The sequence below is a fragment of the Prunus avium genome, chromosome 6 (genome assembly GCF_965620075.1).
Source record: "Prunus avium chromosome 6, drPruAviu1.hap1.1, whole genome shotgun sequence".
NCBI lineage: Eukaryota > Viridiplantae > Streptophyta > Magnoliopsida > Rosales > Rosaceae > Prunus > Prunus avium.
The window spans coordinates 27,915,333-27,935,953 of NC_142289.1; the positions used below are offsets into that span (position 1 = coordinate 27,915,333).

Sequence of the window (20,621 nt, forward strand, 5' to 3'; positions counted from 1 at the left end):
TACATGGTTGACAATAAATGAATTGCGACAAAACAATATAAATATAATACACCTTCGTGATCATACCCTTTGAACACAGTAAGGGTAATTATTAAAACAAAATGAATGATAAATGATAATAGAACAAAAGAATGAAGAACGAAGTATTGAGCTGCTGGACTGGCTATCAACTCTATCCTCATGGCTTGGGAGCAAGACCAGCCTTGAGCTTTTGGATGGTGGCTACATCAGTCTTGAAGGATATGGCCAAGACATTGTCGTCGATAACGGTGGTGAACAAGGTGCTGGGAATTGATACATGTCCAGCATTTGCACTTCCAAAGGCAGAAATTGCTAGAGCTGGCTTTTTTGAATCAGCATTGTACTGAAAGTGCACAAGTCCCTTGGGAAACACAAACAGATCACCCACCTGAAGCGTCTGTGTAAAGAGGTTGTTTTTGGTGTCAACAAAGCCCACTTGAAGGGAACCCTGAACAAGGAAAAGCAGCTCAGCCGAGCGAGGATGAGTGTGTGGGGGGTTGGTAGTGCCAGAAGGGAATTGAAGGACAGCGTAGGAAACACTCTGCCCATTAAGAGCAGGGAACTCTGCCAAGCTTGCCTTCAATACCTTGAAGGCTGTGGGAGGAGCACCTCCAACAAGAACACGAAAGCCGGTGTATGTGAAGAAGTTTCCATCTACTCTTCCATTTGGAGGAACTACGAAGTCAGTAAGAATGTCTGGGTCTCCGGCCATTGCCATTTGAACAATGGCAAATGAAGAAATTAGTAGTGAGAAGAACTTTAGGGTGGAAGTTCTTGAGGTCATGGTTTGAGAACTTGAAGTAGTTCATAGGAATGTATATTGGTATTTGCTAGGATGCTTGGTAGTTGGATGAGATGTTTGGCTTCTACAAGGGCGCTATTTATATAGGGTGGGGATTGTCAAATCTAAAGGAAAGACATTGATGTTGGAATATATTATTGGTGCAGGCCTCTATCTGATGTTTAATTGGAAATGAAAACTACAATGTCTTTCTTGTTGGGGTCGCAGTTTTACAACTTTTGCTTATATATTTAACAGAGAAAATTACACTCTGTGTTATGTCTCTTACGTATATAGCTGGGCCAGATTGCCCTCAAAATACAAAGCGTGTGCACCTCACTTGACTTTTTTTAACGGCAATTTGAATGAAATAGCCTCAAATTTAACGGTAGGTGCATGATTGACAGGAGTTCGAATGCTAAATTAGTTGAAAAAATAATCACGGGGTTAAGTTTGAAAAGCGTTATAGTTCAGGAGGTAAAACGGCAAAATCTGCACTTTTGCCCATATTTGTGCTTGAGTGAGCCAAACATGTGATGAGCCCGAAATTGTGTCCAAGCAATCTTAACTGCCAAGGAATTGGATTCCTACTCAAATTAGGGTAGAAGATGACGATGATGTAATTGTAAATTGTAATCAATCTGAGAAGAAAAGAGAAGAGTCCTCGCTACAATTATCACAACTGATAACAACTGATCACATTGGCCCCAATACCGATTCAAAACAGATTTCAATAAGAATTCCTGGGAATTTCAATTGACAACTTCTGCCACCATTACTTTTGAAGATTGCCCTGCCACACCCTTTTGTTGGTATGATTGACGATTAATTTTCAATTGACAAATGCGTTACAATATGAGTAATATTGGTAGCACCATGTGGCGATGTACACCAAAATATTACCTGTGAAAGCGAGAGTGGTGTTGTATACACATGCTGTATGTAAGAATTTGTCATAATAGTCTCCTCCCTGTCCACATTTTTTCTGAAATTAACCACAACTAGAGAAAACTCTGATAATATATATAGTTGACAAGATGAATTGTGACAAACAATGTAAACAGGTTGTGGGATACCCTTTCAACACATTATGGATAATTATTAAAAGCAAATAAGATAACAGAAATCTGAAGACATTAAACTACTGGTTATGATTTTTTCCTCATGGCTTGGGAGCAAGACCGGCCTTGAGCTTTTGAATGGTGGCTACATCAGTCTTGAAGGAGATAGCCAAGACATTGTCGTCGATGCCGGTGGTGAAGAGAGTGTTGGGGAGTGATACAGTGCCTGCATTTGCACTTCCAAAGGCAGAAACTGCTAGAGCTGGGTTTTGTGCATCAGCATTGTACTGGAAGTGCACAAGTCCCTTGGGAAACACAAACAAATCACCTGCTTGAAGAGTTTGTGTAAAAAGGTTGTTTTTTGTGTCAATGAAACCGACTTCAAGGGTACCATCAATGAGGAAAAGGAGCTCAGCGGAACGAGGATGAGTGTGTGGTGGGTTAGTAGTGCCGGATGGGAATTCGAGGACGGCATATGAAACACTCTGCCCATTAAGAGCAGGGAACTCAGCCAAGGTTGCCTTCAATACCTTGAAGGCAGTTGGAGGGTCGCCTCCAACAAGAACACGAAAGCCAGTGTAAGTGAAGTAGTTTGCATCTACTGTTCCATTTGCAGGCAGTAGGAAGTCAGAAAGAATGTCCGGGTCTCCGGCCATTGCCATTTGAACAATGGCAAAGGAAGAAATTAGTAGTGAGAAGAATCTGAGGGTGGAAGTTCTTGATGCCATGGTTGGGAAGAAATGTGTGATTCAATATCGCTATGGTGTTAGGTAGTTGGATGAGATTTTAGGGATTCACCAACTGCACTATTTATGGGGTGCAGATTGTATGAAACCCAAGGGGAAAACATTGGTGTTGGAATATATTGTTGCTGCAGGCCTTTCCGATGTCAACTGGAGATGAAGATTACAATGATAACCTTGCTGTAGCTGCAGGTTTACAGTTGTTAATTTGTAGTTTTTCTTGGAAAAGATATATACCAAGAATATTACAACTTTTGCTTATGTTCTCCCACAATTGGTATTAAAATGAAATATAATAAAGTATATTCTTTGACCCTTTTTGGATGTTCATCCATTCTGTCGAGCCATATAGGCTGGGATTCACAACATTCATTGCTGACGATAATTAATTTTGGGCACCAAAGGATATATTCCTGTTCTTGGCAACAATAAAAGGTACAATGTCACCTCCAGCGTAACTTGAAATTTGTCTTATGGCCAAACTATAGGGCGGGAGCTTGTATAGATCAAAATTAGCCGTTTCTTATTGTCTTCTCGTTCTTACAAAATGCAGAACAAAAATACATAATGGCACTCATATATTAGCATTGGAACCACTGCTTAGTGCGCGACACGTGTATCAAATTTTACAATGGGTCACGTGGATGTCACATACTGAGTAAAGATCTAGCACACTGCTAATTCATCCAACACCAATATCAGGTGTGAGGTTTCATCATAAAAGACCTCGGTGCTATCAGTAGTACTAGTGGAACCAGTCACTTTTTTGTTTTTGTCAAGTTTCCCACATGACATTTTTACATTCTTCATGACTTCATTGCCGGTGCTAGTCGTTTTATCCTTCGAAAAGGTACAAAAATGAGTGCCAAACTCTAACTCCAATAGTAATGTTAAGTGTAAATTGCAGGGCAAGAAAAACTGCACGACTTCCTAATTTCTTCTTGTCTGCAATAAAGACTTAACTACTCCCAACTTAATTAACCAAGGCCGGCCCCAATTCAGTAGAGAAGCCATTTCTCTCATGTTTTGTGAAGCCAACTTTGTTGCTGATGCTTGCCATTGGCTGAATGGGTTGCCTTCATACTAATAGACTCTTGTTTGATGTCTCAATTTCTGTCTCCAGATTATTTTTTGTTAAAGAAACTATTAGTCAGTGCTATAAAAAAAATTATGGAGCAATTTAATTTCATAGTTTACGTTATACAATTAATGTTTATCTACTACACCCTCCCACCCTTACCCCCATTTTCCCTTTTTTTTTTAGGACAAGCGAAAGACTAAACTACAGGAGAGGGGGGTTTCTCACATACACACACAACCAAGATGTCATGGGTGTTCGAATCTGAGACCTCTGGTATGCAAGTCAAGGCCTTTTGTCACTGGGCTAGACCCCGTTGGCCCCTATTTTTCCTTTTTATATCATAGTGTAGTGCCAAATTCCAGATGATTGTATAAATAAAAATTGAGTCCCACAATAGAAAAGAAAGTGAGGCTTTTTTGTACCCCAATTAACTACCATGATACAATCAAAGGAAACTCTTTGACAACAAATGAACTGAGACAAACAATTAAAAATGTAATAAAAGTTGATGCCATAACCTTTTGACACATTAAGGGTAATTATTCAAACCATTTTTTTTGTTTAACAAACAAAGGAAAAACCTGAAGAACAAACCTATTAAATTACTGGTTAATGGATAGCAATTATATCCTCATGGCTTGGCAGCAAGACCAGCCTTCAGCTTTTGAATGGTGGCTACATCTGTCTTGAAGGAGATAGCCAAGACATTGTCGTCAATGCCGGTGGCGAACAAAGTGCTGGGGATTGATACTGTTCCTGCATTTGCACTTCCAAAGGCTGAAATTGCTACAGCAGGGCTTTGTGAATCAGCATTATACTGGAAGTGGGCAAGTCCCTTAGGAAACACAAACAGATCACCTGCTTGCAGAGTCTGGGTAAAGAGGTTGTTTTTCGTGTCAACAAAACCAACTTCAAGCGTACCACCAACAAGGAAAAGGAGCTCAGCAGAGCGAGGATGAGTGTGCGGTGGGTTAGTAGTGCTGGATGGGAATTGAAGGACAGCATAAGAAACACTCTGCCCATTAAGAGCAGGGAACTCAGCCAAGGTTGCCTTCAATACCTTGAAAGCTGTGGGAGGAGGGCCTCCTCCAACAAGAACACGAAAGCCAGTGTTTGTGAAGAAGTTTCCATCTACTGTTCCATTTGGAGGAGCAATGAAGTCAGTAAGAATGTCCGGGTCTCCAGCGGTTGCCATCTGAACAATGGCAATTGAACAGATTAGTAGTGACAAGAATTTAAGGGATGAAGTCCTTGAGGCCATGGTTGAGGACTTGATTACTTTTTCAGAAATGTGGTATGAAACTATTGCTAGATATTGGGTATAGGTTGATGAGGTACATGGGCTTCTACAAGGGTAGGATTTATAGAGTGGGTTTAAGTCAAATATAAGCAAAAGGCAAATGGGAAATGAATATATTCTTGCTGCAGGCCTATGATGTCAATTGGAGATGAAAACAATAATGCTTTGCTTTCTTGTTGTAGTTCCAGTGTTTGTTGTTTCTCTTTGTTACTTCTCCTGCGATATTAGATTCACTTTTATACATAAAATACATTGAACTTAGACAATTACACAGATTTTTACATTGCTTAGTTATATAGACTATCTGCATGTGCCTAAGTTCTAGTAATCAGACCATGGTACAGCTTGTTGGAAAATTGGCTCGCATAAAGGATACTAATTCTTGGACCAGCGACCGGTCGCACGACATTTGCGACCGGTCGTTTTCAGGCAGAGTCGAAGTCTGGAGCGAAGTCGACTAGCGACCGGTCGCTGGCTATTTGCGACCGGTCGTTTTCAGGCAGAGTCGAGGCCTGGAGCGAAACCTTCTTGCGACCGGTCGCAAGCTACCAGCGACCGGTCGCCCAGCACGTGCTGTTTCTGATTCCTCGAGTTTTGGACTCCATTTTCAAGGGCTATCGCCTCCTACCTACTTGCAAGGACTCTAGGGGTCACTTCTAAGTCAGAAGAACGTTGGCAATCAGTTGGGAGGTTGGAGGTAGCATTGAAGGACATTGGAAGACTTGTTTTCAAGGTGTAACCACCCTATGGTTCTATATAGGGTGGCTACACAAGTAACCATCAATACATAGCTTGTGGCTGGCCTAACCTGTAGTCTATGTCAGGTATTCAAGGGCAGAACGTAGGAGACAAAGCAAGGGTCTTCTCTCAAGTCTAGAGGCTCATGTATTAAAGGAAAGAGTGAGCAAGTCTGAAATTGTAAGAGAGATAGAGAGAGTTGGAAGAAAAGTAGCTGGGAACTAGTGAGTCAAGAAGAGGAGAGAATTCTCAAGTGTATCAAGGTGTTGAGCAAGGGTGAGAGAGAAACAGATTGTGTGGGTAGTGTTCTAAGGGGGTTTCCATTTGTAAACCAAAGTTGTAACCTATCTTCACTAGTGAAATTTCTCAAGGGGATCACCAAAGAGGATGTAGGCAAATTGCTGAACCTCTATAAACACTTGTGTCTTTTGTGCTTGATTATTTTCTGTGTGTGTGTGTAAGATTCATCCATCATTGAGTCTTGTCCAAAGTCCATCAACAACAAGGTCTAAAGGGGAGTGAGTTGGTTCTAATTCACAACACAGCTGCAGGTACATAAATATATAGTCCATGGAATCATAGACGTATATATGGATTACCCCTCTCCCACAAACTCAAAATGCCTTGGAGAGGATTTGAATTACTCTTTTTTTTTGGGTAATGAAAGCATTTGGAATTTGGATAAGAAGAACAGAAACCGAGTTGAGTGGCGTCTAAATTTAAAAACTAAATAAATAAATTTGAATTAACAAGCATCCAAATTTGAGAAAAATAAGCAAAACAATGAGAAATTGGATTGAAAGTTGTTTCTTACTTTTCAAACAAATTAAAGAACTACCAAGAAAGATACAGAATTATATAGTTGAGCACTTAAGTATTAAGATAATTGTACCTTTTCTTTCATGGACAATATTTTGAACATGAGAACTCTACTCATACTTTACCCATTCCATGTCCTTGTTCATGCAAATTATAATTTGATGCATATGCAAAAATAACTTATTCAAAAGACAAAAAGAAAAATTTATATACACGTCTCAATGCTTGAATCGAAACAATATTATTGACTGCATACGATTATATGTCTGGTGACGATGGTAAAAAAAGTGACACTACCCACTAGTTTTGGTTGCACAATAGAGGTGGTTATGACAATAGTTTTGATGAAATTTCTCTTCTTTTTTTTTTTTTTTTTGGTAATCTAATATTTCTAGTGTCATGCCCCGAATTTCCCACAACAATTAATCTGCGAATTTAAACAGAACAACCAACAATCCGGGACGCGAAGCTCGGAACCTTCAACAAAAGTACCTAGAAATTTAAACTTTTCTTTCTTGATACAACACCACTGTTCCGAACCACAATGTCAATAATGACTCAACTCTTCTGAGTCAAATATTACATTACAAACTCACAACATAAATGAACAATCATCATTTTACATAATATGCTCCTCAGAGCTTATTTCACACAGCGGAAGTCTAACACTCACCAACACTCTCACACCACACTTTACAGTCTGTGGAACCACCAATGAGCCTCCTGCTCCTCACCTTAATTCTCCTGCTCACCGTCTCTACCACCTGCAGGATTTTCCCCTACACCATTGAATAGTGCACCGGGTTCACCACAGAACAACCCGGTAAGCTTTCTAAAGCTCGTATGAGTAAACCACGTCCACAGTATAATATGTCAATTTCACATAATATACAAACACATGCACTTTCATTAGCACACCACAATCCTTGTATAACCAAGGTAATCATAATCATCAATATCATCACAATCACAATTCTTTTGTTTTATTTAAAGAACTGTTACGATCACCACCTGTGACCACACCAAAACTCTTTATTTCAAAGTAGTTTTCACACGTCAATTGTTTGACAGATAGAAGAGAGAATACTATGAACCTCTAATCTATAACACTACAAAACACCATAGTAGTGTTCACTCATGATTACACACCAGTCATGAGTACTAGATGGCGCCAGACTAGGGCCACGAGAATGCCCACCTGACAAACTCAGAAGAGATTCAAGGTATTTTCCCCTAAATCCATCAACACCAAAACACCAACACCAAAACCAAATAAAATGTCTTTTCACACTAACATTTTACAAAAGGAAACAAACAACATGTTAATTATAGCCATTAACATTATCCAAAATCACATTATAATAAATATAATAATTCGTGATTTTTACTCACGATTAGGATGGTTTTACTCACCTTTCGTCCAAGCTGCGTCTTCAACAACTTAACGAATCCTCAATCTCAAACCTCAACGAGCAACTCAATCTCCAATAGTACCTAAGCAAAGTACATAGCTCAACTTAGCACAAAACTCCAAAAATCCAAGATTTCGCAACTAATGACGAAATTGCCCTTTGGACCAACCGGGGGTCCAAAGCGATCAAATCTCGTCCAACCAACTTCAAAACTGTGACATACGTGCTGTCGACGTCGAATCATGACCAATGACACCCATTGTCCAAAAGGTCACTATTTGGGTCCCGTGGGTCCCACATGTCTAACCGACACTCCAAAAATCCGCCTTTGGCCCACAACCTCGGATTCCAAATCCGATCTCACCAATGGACTCTAAATAGTCCCAACATCACCCTGCAACAATTTGGGCCCAATCCAACGGTCGGATAATTCTACATTACACGATCGAATGGCGATCGCTCGCCTTAACTTTGAAATTTAATAACTTATGATCGGGACGTCCGATCATCAATCCGTCTGAACCTACAGACTCCTCACAACACCAGCTACAACATAATTAAAATTGGACACGATCCAACGGTCCGATAATCTCAAATCAATGGTCCACATTTGTGAGGCTCCGATCGTCGATTAAACGACGGAATCTCAACAATTCAAACATACAAACATGTTCAGTTACTCCAGCACTACATTCTGTCTCTAAAACCCTAACTCAGAATCGCCACCCTGCGCCGCCACGCGCCGCCACCGCCGGTGGTGGTTTGGGTACTATTCCGGCGACGGACCACCCTAAAATCGCCGGTCAAGACCTATGCCAAAATGTTCGTAATACTGAGTAGAACAACTTTAATTCTTACCTCTAGGTCCAATTCGAAGTGTAAGTGGCTCAAACCGCCGGTTGAAGTTGCTGATTTCACTATTGACGAACCAACTTCGCGGCGTCGCCCAGCCTTCACCGCACCTCCGATGGCTCCGATTCTTCTTGGGTTATGTTCACAAGATAGCAGGCTTCCTATCTGGGTTGGTGGTGTCGATCACCTCCACCGTACGCTTCGCAGACGCCGCCGGAAATCGCCTCTCCGACGAGCTCTCAAACCTCCGGGGACCAAAATGAGAAATCTGATTTGCACAGTAACCCTCCACAAAATATAAACCAAAATCTGTCACTGTTTAGTTTTTTGCAAATAAGTCCCTAAAACTTCAATCGAGCATAACTTCTTCATTTCAACTCGGATTCGCGAACCGTTTGCGCCTACGCGTTCGTGAGATCAATCTCGATTTTCCAAATCAAAAATCATAATTTTCTCGCTTCAATTTCTTGTACTTCCTTTGTAAAATCATAAACTTAATCATAAAGGTATTTTGTCCCAAATTGAGATTAAGTCACTTAATTCCAATATTTCCACACCAAACCAAAATCATACAACATCCAAAATAGTCACACGACTTAATAATATTTTCCACAAAAATAATAAAACCAAATATTATTTTTGAGGGTATTACATCTAGGGACAAAATTCTCCTTGTAAAAACTATTTAACAAAATTTTTACTAGTTTCCGAAGATCTTTCACGGCAGTTTTTCACACTTCCGGTGACGAAATATTTCATAGATACTTTGGTGACTAGAAGGGGATGTGGAGAATGTGAGAGTGGCATTGTATACGTACGCTGCTTGTATTTAAGAATTTCAGGTAATAATCTCCGCCTAGTTTCCTCCTTTTTTCTTTTATACTAGAGTGTAAAATTACAAAAAGTTACCAAATGATTTTCTATATGAAAATTGTGTTCAACCAGCGTAAAGGAAAGTGAGGCTTTCTTCTCAAATTAACAACAAATATTAGAGGGAAGTGTGCTCATATAGATGACAATAAATGAAATGTGACAACAAATGCAATACAGAACTTTTAACACCTTATGGGTGCTTATTCAAAGCAAGTAAAACAACACAAATAAGTACAAAGACATTAAACTACTGCTTATTAATTCTGTGATGTTGTGACTCTATCTTTATGGCTTGGCAAGACCAGCCTTGAGCTTTTGAATGGTGGCAACATCTGTCTTGAAGGAGATAGCCAAGACATTGTCGTCAATGCCGGTGGTGAACAAGGTGCTGGGGATTGATACTGTTCCTGCATTTGCACTTCCGAAGGCTGAAATTGCTAGAGCTGGGTTTTGTGAATCAGCATTGAACTGGAAGTGGGCAAGTCCCTTAGGAAACACAAACAGATCACCTGCTTGCAGAGTCTGGGTAAAGAGGTTGTTTTTTGTGTCAACAAAACCGACTTCAAGGGTACCGTCAACAAGGAAAAGGAGCTCAGCAGAGCGAGGATGAGTGTGCGGTGGGTTAGTAGTGCCGGATGGGAATTGAAGGACGGCATAAGAAACACTCTGCCCATTAAGAGCAGGGAACTCAGCCAAGGTTGCCTTCAACACCGTGAAAGCTGTGGGAGGAGGGCCTCCTCCAACAAGAACACGAAAGCCAGTGTTTGTGAAGAAGTTTCCATCTACTGTTCCATTTGGAGGAGCAATGAAGTCAGTAATAATGTCCGGGTCTCCAGCCGTCGCCATCTGAACAATTGCAATCGAACAGATTAGCAGTGAGAAGAATTTGAGGCTAGAAGTCCTTGAGGCCATGGTTGGAAAAACTTGATGAATTTGTAGAATTGTGCAAGGTATTGCGATAAAATTGGTAGGTTATGAGATGTTTATGCTTCTACAAGGACAATATTTGTAGGGTGAGGGTTATGTGAAATCTAAAGAAAACTCAAGGCAATGGAGTTCGGATATATTAATGTATTCCTGCAGGCCTAGCACCTGATGTGAACTGGAGATGAAGATTACTATGTAATGTTTCCTTGTTTTAGTTGCCGTTTTATAGCTGCTTATTTGTTATATTTCTTGAAAACGAAACCAAGAAATGTTACAACTTTTGCTTATCTTCATCAACTGATCAACATTAAATATTAAGATGTAATATTAAAATAGAAGTATATTCTTGGACCTTGTTCTTTCTTGGATGTTCATCTACTTGACTGAAAATATGGCCTTTGTTCATTACATTTGATGTTGACTAGTTTCCAGCAAAAGATTATTATTAAATTTTTGTACTGATACAAGGCTAGCTAAAACTTATTGTGCATAAACATGAAACAAAAGGGCTTTTCGGCCTTTTCTTATTGGCTTATTGCCATTGTTCCTTGTCCATAAAGATTGCATACAATCTCCATTTCTAGCGCAGCACAGTGCTGGAGAAAAATTAATAGAAAACTGCAGGGGAAGAAAAGCAGAGGAACAAACATGATGACAAAACAGATCAAGATTAAATAGAACAAAATGGCATATGTAATGTCTGTTCAATTAAGGTCAATGATTATTAAACTGCTGCCCCGAACAAGTATATGAAACATGATATAGAGGAAGTCTAGTAGGTGGAGAGTTTTATCACAAAAAGCCTCGCTGATATTAATAGTGAAACCACTCATTATATATTGTATTTTATATTTTTAAGTTTTCGACGTGGGACTTTACATTCTTAAAACAACTCTTCGGAATTGTGGGAGCAAATTTCCTCCCACGAGAATATTCGCCCAAGATTCCTTCGTCTTCTCCGCTTCCTTTTCTCCCTGCAAAATAGATCGGAGTAAAAGGACCACACCCGAGGGGTGTTGGCCAAAGGCCCTCTGATGCCTAAGTTAGGTTAGGTGTTTCAAGGAAAACCGGGTGGCCGGAGCCGTGTGTGGTGGCCGGAGCCTTGTGTGAGAGAGAGAAAGAACATGAAGGGAGAAGGGTTTATGAGAAATAATTTATGCGGAGTTTCCGTAGGAATTCAGACGTACCTCAATCCTCGTGTGTAGCCAATATTTATAGATAGTCTCAGAGGCTTTAATTTGGCGAGGTTGGTGGGGTTGGTGTGGTTGGTGGGGTTTGTGTATTTAGGGGTTAGGGATTTAATCAAATCCCTAATTAAGACAAAAATCAAAGACATCTAATTTGAATCAAATGACCTCCTAATTAATTCAGATAACTCCCAATTAGGTTTGGTAACCCCAAATTAGGTCAAATAATTCCCAAATTGATTGGCCTAATTATTTGACCTAAAATGAGATAATTTGCTTCCACAATGCCCTTGGATGAATCCCATGGAGTTTAGGATGCGACTAGGCAAACTCATCCAAATTGAATTCGGGTGAAGTTTATTTATTTATTTTTAACTCTGACCACAACTAGAGGAAAGTTTTATTATATTGTCTGACAATAAGTGAAATATGACAAACATTGTAATACATGTTGATGATGACATACCCTTTCAACACATTTTGGGTAATTATTCAAAATGAAAAATAAGAAAAACGGGAGAGTACAAAGATATATAATAAACTAGTTGCTATCAACTACATGTTTCTACATTCCTCATGGCTTGGAAGCAAGACCAGCCTTTAGCTTCTGAATGGTAGCTACGTCGGTGTTGAAGGATATAGCCAGTGTTGGGAAAATGGCTCACCTAAGGATACAAGGTTGGTTTTGGCGCTGAAAGGAAGATTTTGAATCTGCCTAAAAGCGACCGGTCGCTAGGCATTTGCGACCGGTCGTTTTGAAGCAGATTCGAAGTCTGGAGCAACATCAACGAGCGACCGGTCGCCAGTTCTTTGCGACCGGTCGCAGGAAGCTAGCGACCGGTCGCTTAGCATTTGCGACCGGTCGTTTAGAAGCAGATTCAAGGTCTGGAGGAAAAACCAAAAGCGACCGGTCGCCAGGAACTGGCGACCGGTCGTCCCAGTCGTGCTGTGACGATTTCTTACGCGTTTTCAACAGTGTTTTCAATGGCTATCGCTTTCCACAAGATTTCAGAGGCTTAGTGGGTCACTTCTGAGTTAAATGAACGTTGACTACCTGCTGGATAGTTGGGAGAGCACTCATGGCTAATTGGTTATCTTATTTCAAAGATATCACTCTCCATTTTCTGGTGTAAGTGGGAGGTGGCTGAGTTGGATTCTATTTACCTATTTGATCTGACATTTAGTCTAAGTGGTGACTAAAGGGAAGAACGTGGAGGACAAGCTGATATCTTATCTCTTGTCTATTGGCTTGTGTAGGAAATGGGGTGAAGTAAGATAACACAAGAGGAGAAAACAAGTTGAATAATTGTAAGTGGAAGAAGCTGGTATTCCAAGTTGAGTTAGAGCTGAAGTTTTAGTTGTGTGTTCAGAAAAACTAAGGGGAGAGAAAGAGAGTTCTCTAAGTGTATCAAGGTGTTGAGCAAGGGTGTGATAGAAACAGATTGTGAGGGTAGTGTTCTAAGGGGGTTTCCTTTTGTAAACCAAAGTTGTAACCTATCTTCATTAGTGAAATTTCTCAAGGTGATCACCAAAGAGGATGTAGGCAATTTGCTGAACCTCTATAAACACTTGTGTCATTTGTGCTTGGTTAATTTCTGTGTGTGTGTGTGTAAGACTCATCCATCATTGAGTTCTTTGTCTAAAGTCCATCAACAACAAGATCTTTAAGGGCAGTGAGTTAGTCATTAATTCACAACAAGTGGTATCAGAGCTGTGTTTGGCAGCTGGAGCTAGTTCTTCTCTTGGAGTGCTAGTGTGTTGAAGATGGCAAGTGACATGAAAGCTGAGAGTGGTAGCAGTTCACAGCATCTGAAGCCACCACAGGCAGCAAGCATGAAGGTGGAGTTAAAGCCTTTCACAGGGAAGGAGAACTTCACTCTTTGGCAACGAAGGATGAAGTCAGCTCTTACACAACAACAACTCCATGTTGTGTTGGTTGGCAAGGAGAAGAAGCCAGCAAGCATGACGGATGATGAGTGGGGAGTTCTTGACGAGTTAGCCAGAGGAGCTATCGAAAACTATCTCTCCGATGAGGTGCTCATCAACGTGATAAAGGATACGGCGAAGCAAACATGGGAGAAGCTCGAAGAGATGTTTGCAGGGAAGTCGTTGTCCAACAAACTCTTCCTCAAGGAAGAACTCCTGAATCTTAAGATGGAGGAGGGAGGAAATCTAATGGAACATCTAAGTAGTTTCAATAGATGTGTTGCTGACTTGCAGAGAATGGATGTGATTTATAGTCCGGAGGATAAGGCTCTTATGTTGTTGACATCCTTACCTTCGTCCTATAAACATTTTCGAACCACTCTTATGTTCGGAAAGGTTACTCTTGATTTTGAGCCTGTGGTGCAAGACATCATGACACACCATAGGATGACTCAACGTTCGGGAGAAAACTCTCAAGGCGAAGGTCTAGTTGCAAAGACCGGAGAGAGAGGCCGTTCAAAGAGGCGTGAAGGCAAGAAAGGCAATAGAGGAAGGTCCAAATCCAAGGCAAAGGAAGGTTGTTTCGAGTGTGGGTCAAAGGAGCATTGGAAAAAGAATTGCCCCATATGGAAGGAGAAGAAGAACAAAGGGAAGAATGCAGCTAACACAGCGGAGGATGTCACGGAAAGTGATGGTGAGCTTTTGTGTGTTGAAAGCAATGTTAAAACAAATGCATTGGCTAATTCTTCAAGGTGTTCCTCTTCCGATTGGATTTTGGATTCCGGATGCTCATATCATATGTGCTCAAACAAGGAGTGGTTTGACACGTATGAGAAAGAAGATAGCAGTGAAGTGATGATGGGGGATGGCTCAATGTGTAGAGTCAAAGGCACTGGTACAATCAAGGTGAAGATGCATGATGGGGCTGTTAGGACGCTTGGAATGGTAAGGCACATTCCAAAGTTGCGTAAGAATCTCATTTCCCTTGGAACTCTTGATAAGAATGGTTATTCATTCAAAGCAAATGGAGGGAAACTCATAGTCTCAAAAGGTTCACTTGTGATTATGAAGGGGGAGATTCAACCTAATTGTCTATATAGGTTGTGTGGTACAACAATCATAGGTGGAGCAGCTGTATCTACAAGCAAGGACTCGGAAGATGAAACTCAGCTTTGGCATTTGAGGCTAGGGCACATGAGTGAGAGGGGCATGCAGGAACTACACAACAGAAAATTGTTGAAAGGTGTTCAAAGTTGCAAGCTTGAGTTCTGCAGATTTTGTACCATGGGAAAGCAATCAAAAATAGCTTTCAAGCAGCGAAACAAAGAGGAAGAAAGCACGGGTGTGCTAGATTATATTCACACGGATGTATGGGGGCCATCACCGGTTAAATCGAAGGGTGGAGCTCGCTATTTCGTGACTTTCTTGGATGATTTTTCCAGGAAGGTTTGGGTCTACTTCATGAAGGAGAAATCTGAGGTCTTCACCAAATTCAAAGAGTGGAAGGCGGAAGTAGAGAACCTAACCGGAAGAAAGATCAAGATCCTAAAGAGTGACAATGGTGGTGAATATAAGGACAGCAAGTTCCTTGAGTTTTGCAAAAGTGAAGGCATTAAGAGGCACTTTACCGTGAAGAAGACACCCCAACAAAATGGAGCTGCGGAGAGGATGAACCGAACTCTCATGGAGCGTGAGAGATGTATGAGAATTCATGCAGGGTTGCCCGAATCTTTTTGGGCAGAAACAGTTAACCACGCTGCCTATTTGGTTAACCGATCGCCTTCAAGAAATCTTGAGTTCAAGTGTGCAGAGGAGGTATGGTCTAATAAGTCAATCGATTATTCGAATCTTAAGGTGTTTGGGTGCAGTGCATATGCACTTATTCCTAGTGATGAAAGATCCAAGTTGAAGCCAAAGTCTCTTGAATGCATTTTCATTGGATTTGAGAGTGGTGTGAAGGGCTATAAGCTATGGGATCCTGTGAACCACAAGAAGATACTCAGCAGAAATGTTGTGTTTGATGAGAAGACCATACCTATGAACAAAGTCAAGAATTCAGAGGCAAAGGAGGATGTTGTTGAGAAAGAAACAACCTTTGAAGTTCCACTCAAGAAGGTGTCAAGAAAGACTACTCAGAAACAGCCAACTGAAGACGTTCAGGAGGAGGTGGAGTCCGACATTGAAGAGGAAGAAGCTGGGCAGCATCAACAACACACTCAAGAAGAAGAAGAGGCTCAAGAACAGGTGGAGCCATCATCTATAGCTCGGTCCAGGCCCAAGAGAACCATCAAACCACCTCAAAGGTTTGGATGGGAGATGGATGCAGTTCACTATGCCCTAAATGCTAGTGAAGAAGAACCAACCACGTTCCAAGAAGCTGTTGAGAACAAGGAACGGGAAAGTTGGATGGAAGCTATGATGCAAGAGATGGAATCTCTACACCAAAACTCAGTTTGGGAGTTAGTTCCTAAACCCAAAGGTCGCAAGGTTATTGGCTGCAAATGGGTGTTTAGGAAGAAAGAAGAAATGCATGAGAAGGGTGCCACCTTATTCAAAGCTCGGTTGGTGGCAAAAGGATTCTTGCAAAAGGAGGGAGTTGATTATGATGAAATCTTCTCTCCGGTGGTGAAACATACTTCTATACGACTACTACTCTCCATAGTAGCACAAGAGGACATGGAGGTGGAGCAAATGGATGTGAAGACTGCTTTCCTTCATGGTGAATTGGAGGAAGACATCTACATGAGCCAACCTCAAGGGTTCATTGAAGCAGGGAAGGAAAATCTGGTTTGCAGGTTGAAGAAGTCTTTGTATGGACTGAAGCAATCTCCAAGGCAGTGGAACAAGTGCTTCGATTCTTACATGATGAAGATTGGGTATAGAAGATGTGAATCTGATTGTTGTGTGTACTCTCATGCATTCAAGGATGGTAACTTCATCCTTTTGCTTCTTTATGTTGATGACATGCTAATTGCATGTAAGGACATGTCAAAAATCCAGAATTTGAAGACATTACTTGGAAGGGAGTTTGACATGAAGGATCTTGGTGCTGCACAAAAGATCCTAGGAATGGAGATATGGAGAGACAGAAAGGAAGGCAAGTTGTGGCTGTCACAAAGCAAGTATATTTCCAAGGTACTTGAAAGGTTTAATATGATGGATTGCAAACCGGTGTCTACTCCTTTGGCGGAGCATTTTAAGTTAAGTGCAAAAGAATGTCCTTCTACGAATGTGGAGAAGGAGGAAATGAGTAAAGTTCCATATGCAAGCTTGGTAGGGTGTCTCATGTATGCAATGGTGTGCACACGCCCCGACTTAGCCCAAGCCGTTAGTGTGGTGTCAAGGTATATGGCGAATCCTGGAAGGCAACATTGGACAGCAGCAAAATGGATTCTCAGGTACTTGAAGGGCACCAAAAGGCTTGGGATATTGTTTGAAAGACAACAAGGAAAGGCATGTGTGTCGGGGTATGTAGATTCTGATTATGCAGGAGATCTAGACAAGAGGAGATCCACCACAGGATATGTCTTCACTTGTGGTGGAGGACCGATTAGTTGGAGAGCAGTGTTACAATCGGTTAGTGCCTTGTCTACTACGGAAGTGGAGTATATGGCTTTAACGGAAGCTTCAAAAGAAGCGGTATGGCTGAAGAGATTGGCAAAGGAATTCGGGATAGCTCAAGACTTGGTGGTGATTCTAAGTGACAGTCAAAGTGCTATTTGCTTAGTGAAGAATCAAGTGTTCCATGGGAGGTCCAAACACATTGATGTGAGATACCACCGGATAAGGGATTGGGTGAATGATGGAGACATCACAATACTGAAGGTTCATACAAATGAGAACGCTTCAGATTGCCTAACAAAGCCAGTCACAACAGCTAAGTTCAAGCATTGTTTGAGCTTGCTCAATCTTGTTACATGCTAAAGATTGAGGTGGAGTTCTTGAGAGTTATTAGGACGATTCTCAAGACATTACAGATGTCCTAGAAGGCAATGATGTCCACAAGGAGTATTAGGCTCGCCATGGTGGAGATTGTTGGGAAAATGGCTCACCTAAGGATACAAGGTTGGTTTTGGCGCTGAAAGGAAGATTTTGAATCTGCCTAAAAGCGACCGGTCGCTAGGCATTTGCGACCGGTCGTTTTGAAGCAGATTCGAAGTCTGGAGCAACATCAACGAGCGACCGGTCGCCAGTTCTTTGCGACCGGTCGCAGGAAGCTAGCGACCGGTCGCTTAGCATTTGCGACCAGTCGTTTAGAAGCAGATTCAAGGTCTGGAGGAAAAACCAAAAGCGACCGGTCGTCCCAGTCGTGCTGTGACGATTTCTTACGCGTTTTCAACAGTGTTTTCAATGGCTATCGCTTTCCACAAGATTTCAGAGGCTTAGTGGGTCACTTCTGAGTTAAATGAACGTTGACTACCTGCTGGATAGTTGGGAGAGCACTCATGGCTAATTGGTTATCTTATTTCAAAGATATCACTCTCCATTTTCTGGTGTAAGTGGGAGGTGGCTGAGTTGGATTCTATTTACCTATTTGATCTGACATTTAGTCTAAGTGGTGACTAAAGGGAAGAACGTGGAGGACAAGCTGATATCTTATCTCTTGTCTATTGGCTTGTGTAGGAAATGGGGTGAAGTAAGATAACACAAGAGGAGAAAACAAGTTGAATAATTGTAAGTGGAAGAAGCTGGTATTCCAAGTTGAGTTAGAGCTGAAGTTTTAGTTGTGTGTTCAGAAAAACTAAGGGGAGAGAAAGAGAGTTCTCTAAGTGTATCAAGGTGTTGAGCAAGGGTGTGATAGAAACAGATTGTGAGGGTAGTGTTCTAAGGGGGTTTCCTTTTGTAAACCAAAGTTGTAACCTATCTTCATTAGTGAAATTTCTCAAGGTGATCACCAAAGAGGATGTAGGCAATTTGCTGAACCTCTATAAACACTTGTGTCATTTGTGCTTGGTTAATTTCTGTGTGTGTGTGTGTAAGACTCATCCATCATTGAGTTCTTTGTCTAAAGTCCATCAACAACAAGATCTTTAAGGGCAGTGAGTTAGTCATTAATTCACAACAGCCAGGACATTGTCCTCAATGCCAGTGGAGAACAAAGCGCCGGGAACTGATACTGCTCCTGCACTTGCACTTCCAAAGGTAGCAATTGCTAGAGCTGGCTTTTGTGAATCAGCGTTGTACTGAAAGTGCAAAAGTCCCTTATAGGAAAAACAAACAAATCACCTGGTCGAAGCGTCTGTGTAAAGAGGTTATTTTTTGTGTCAACGAAACCAACTTCAAGGGTGTCATACACAAGTAAAAGCAGTTCAGCAGCGCAAGGATGAGTGTGTGGTGGGTTCACAGTGCCAGATGGGAATTGAATGACGGCATATGAAACACTCTGCCCATTAAGAGCAGGGAACTCTACTAAGCTCGCCTTCAACACCTTCAAGGCTGCAGGAGGGCCTCCTCCAACAACTACATGAAAGCCAGTGTATGTGAAGAAGTTTGCATCTACTGTTCCGTTCGGAGGCGCTATGAAGTCGGTAAGAATGTCAGGGTCTCCTGCCATTTCCATTTGAACAATGGCAAATGAAGAAAATAATTGTGAGAAAAATTTGAGGCTGGAAGTTCTGGAGGGCATGGTTAGAAACGTTGAAGAATATAAAGTCACACATCGGAAACTTGACTAAATAAATTACAACTTATAAGAAGTGGTTTCACTCTTAATAATATCGAGGCCTTATAAAACCTCACACCTGCTAAATAGGTGGTTAAATTGGGGACAATATCGATGTTGCTAGTGGTGGGCCACATGCTCGTCTCTCTAAAATTTAACATGGTGTCAAAGCAATCAATCCTAGGTTGTCTCTAAGCCCGTGAATCATACCCTCAAATTCAAACTCAAACCCTAAATCAAATTCTTTACCTCTCAAATCAAATCCTCTTATCAAACTCCTTATACACATACCTCTCAAATCAAATTCATACATCAAATTCCTCAAATTCTCAAATCAACTCCTTAACCACAAACACACACTCATATCAAATCTTACTTCCGCGGCGATGTCAGGACCCCATACAATTCTCTCCCTCCTTGCAGACTGATAGAAGCATGAGGTCAGTCATGCTGAACCAGCTACCCAGGCTCGTGCCAAAGGTTCTGCTTTTCATATGTCCTCTCCAAAGCCCACATGGATTTTTAACTCAGGTGCTACGGATCACATGACCTTTGATCTTGGCCAACTTATTAGTCGCAAACTATTCACTCAGTCGTTGGTGTCTAATGCTAATAGTACCCCATCCCCTGTGGTTTGGGAGGGCTCTGTATCTTTCTTTAACTCCATACATCTGGATTCTGTATTGATTGTTCCATCCTTGTACCATAACTTGTTTTCTGTTGCACAACTTACTAATACTATGGGGTGTACTGTAACATTTTGGCCGAATCATTGTGTTTTTTAGGACATCCTCATAAGGAAGACGATTGGTTGTGGCATTAGGTGGGGCAAACTCTACTAATTGGACTGGGCACCAGATAGTGAGACCAAGGTTGGTCAAGCTTTCACAACAAGTGGAGCTAGTTCTGAGAGGCAAAGAGACAAAGTTTGGTTATGGCATAAACGTCTTGGGCATGCCTTGTTCGGTTATCTGAAGAAGTTGTTTCCATCATTATTTTCCAATTTTGATGTTTCCAGCTTCCAGTGTGATACGTGTGAATTGGCTAAGAGCCATCGTGTTCTGTTCCCATTAAATACAAATAAAAGTTTGGTTCCCTTCTTCCTTATTCATTCCGATGTTTGGGGGCCTGCTCAAATCACTATTCCGGCTGGAGCTCGATGGTTTGTCACTTTCATTGATGACTGCACCCGAATGACCTGGGTTACCCTTCTCAAAACCAAAGGGGAAGTCAGTTAA

The 20,621-nt window shown here is 41.3% G+C and overlaps 4 protein-coding genes, 1 long non-coding RNA gene and 1 pseudogene across 5 annotated transcripts; all 6 read right to left on the bottom strand.

Moving 5' to 3' along the window:
• Positions 1-123: 123 nt before the first annotated feature.
• On the bottom strand, positions 124-932 carry LOC110769227 (putative germin-like protein 9-2). The gene has a single exon (XM_021973164.2). It carries the CDS (start codon positions 803-805, stop codon positions 179-181), a length of 627 nt encoding a protein of 208 aa, XP_021828856.2. The 5' UTR covers positions 806-932; the 3' UTR covers positions 124-178.
• A 586-nt stretch (positions 933-1,518) lies between these two features.
• LOC110769238 (putative germin-like protein 9-2) lies at positions 1,519-2,684 on the bottom strand. Its single transcript, XM_021973174.2, has one exon. The coding sequence runs from the start codon at positions 2,589-2,591 to the stop codon at positions 1,965-1,967; it is 627 nt and encodes a 208-aa protein (XP_021828866.1). The 5' UTR covers positions 2,592-2,684; the 3' UTR covers positions 1,519-1,964.
• Positions 2,685-4,054: 1,370 nt separating this feature from the next.
• On the bottom strand, positions 4,055-5,014 carry LOC110769225 (putative germin-like protein 9-2). The gene has a single exon (XM_021973162.2). It carries the CDS (start codon positions 4,946-4,948, stop codon positions 4,319-4,321), a length of 630 nt encoding a protein of 209 aa, XP_021828854.1. The 5' UTR covers positions 4,949-5,014; the 3' UTR covers positions 4,055-4,318.
• Positions 5,015-7,017: 2,003 nt separating this feature from the next.
• LOC148293971 (uncharacterized) lies at positions 7,018-9,061 on the bottom strand. The gene is made up of 3 exons (XR_015836385.1): positions 8,815-9,061; positions 7,958-8,038; positions 7,018-7,323 (listed from the first exon to the last, which is right to left on the bottom strand). It is a non-coding gene; the product is annotated as an uncharacterized LOC148293971 (long non-coding RNA).
• Positions 9,062-9,740: 679 nt separating this feature from the next.
• LOC110769228 (putative germin-like protein 9-2) lies at positions 9,741-10,633 on the bottom strand. Its single transcript, XM_021973165.2, has one exon. It carries the CDS (start codon positions 10,591-10,593, stop codon positions 9,967-9,969), a length of 627 nt encoding a protein of 208 aa, XP_021828857.1. The 5' UTR covers positions 10,594-10,633; the 3' UTR covers positions 9,741-9,966.
• Positions 10,634-12,369: 1,736 nt separating this feature from the next.
• Positions 12,370-19,347, bottom strand: LOC110769230 (germin-like protein 9-3; annotated as a pseudogene).
• Positions 19,348-20,621: the final 1,274 nt, after the last annotated feature.

Bases quoted from the DNA above. Each gene is read 5' to 3' on its own strand.
- LOC110769227 (XM_021973164.2), bottom strand. From the start codon at position 805: ATGACCTCAAGAACTTCCACCCTAAAGTTCTTCTCACTACTAATTTCT.
- LOC110769238 (XM_021973174.2), bottom strand. From the start codon at position 2,591: ATGGCATCAAGAACTTCCACCCTCAGATTCTTCTCACTACTAATTTCT.
- LOC110769225 (XM_021973162.2), bottom strand. From the start codon at position 4,948: ATGGCCTCAAGGACTTCATCCCTTAAATTCTTGTCACTACTAATCTGT.
- LOC110769228 (XM_021973165.2), bottom strand. From the start codon at position 10,593: ATGGCCTCAAGGACTTCTAGCCTCAAATTCTTCTCACTGCTAATCTGT.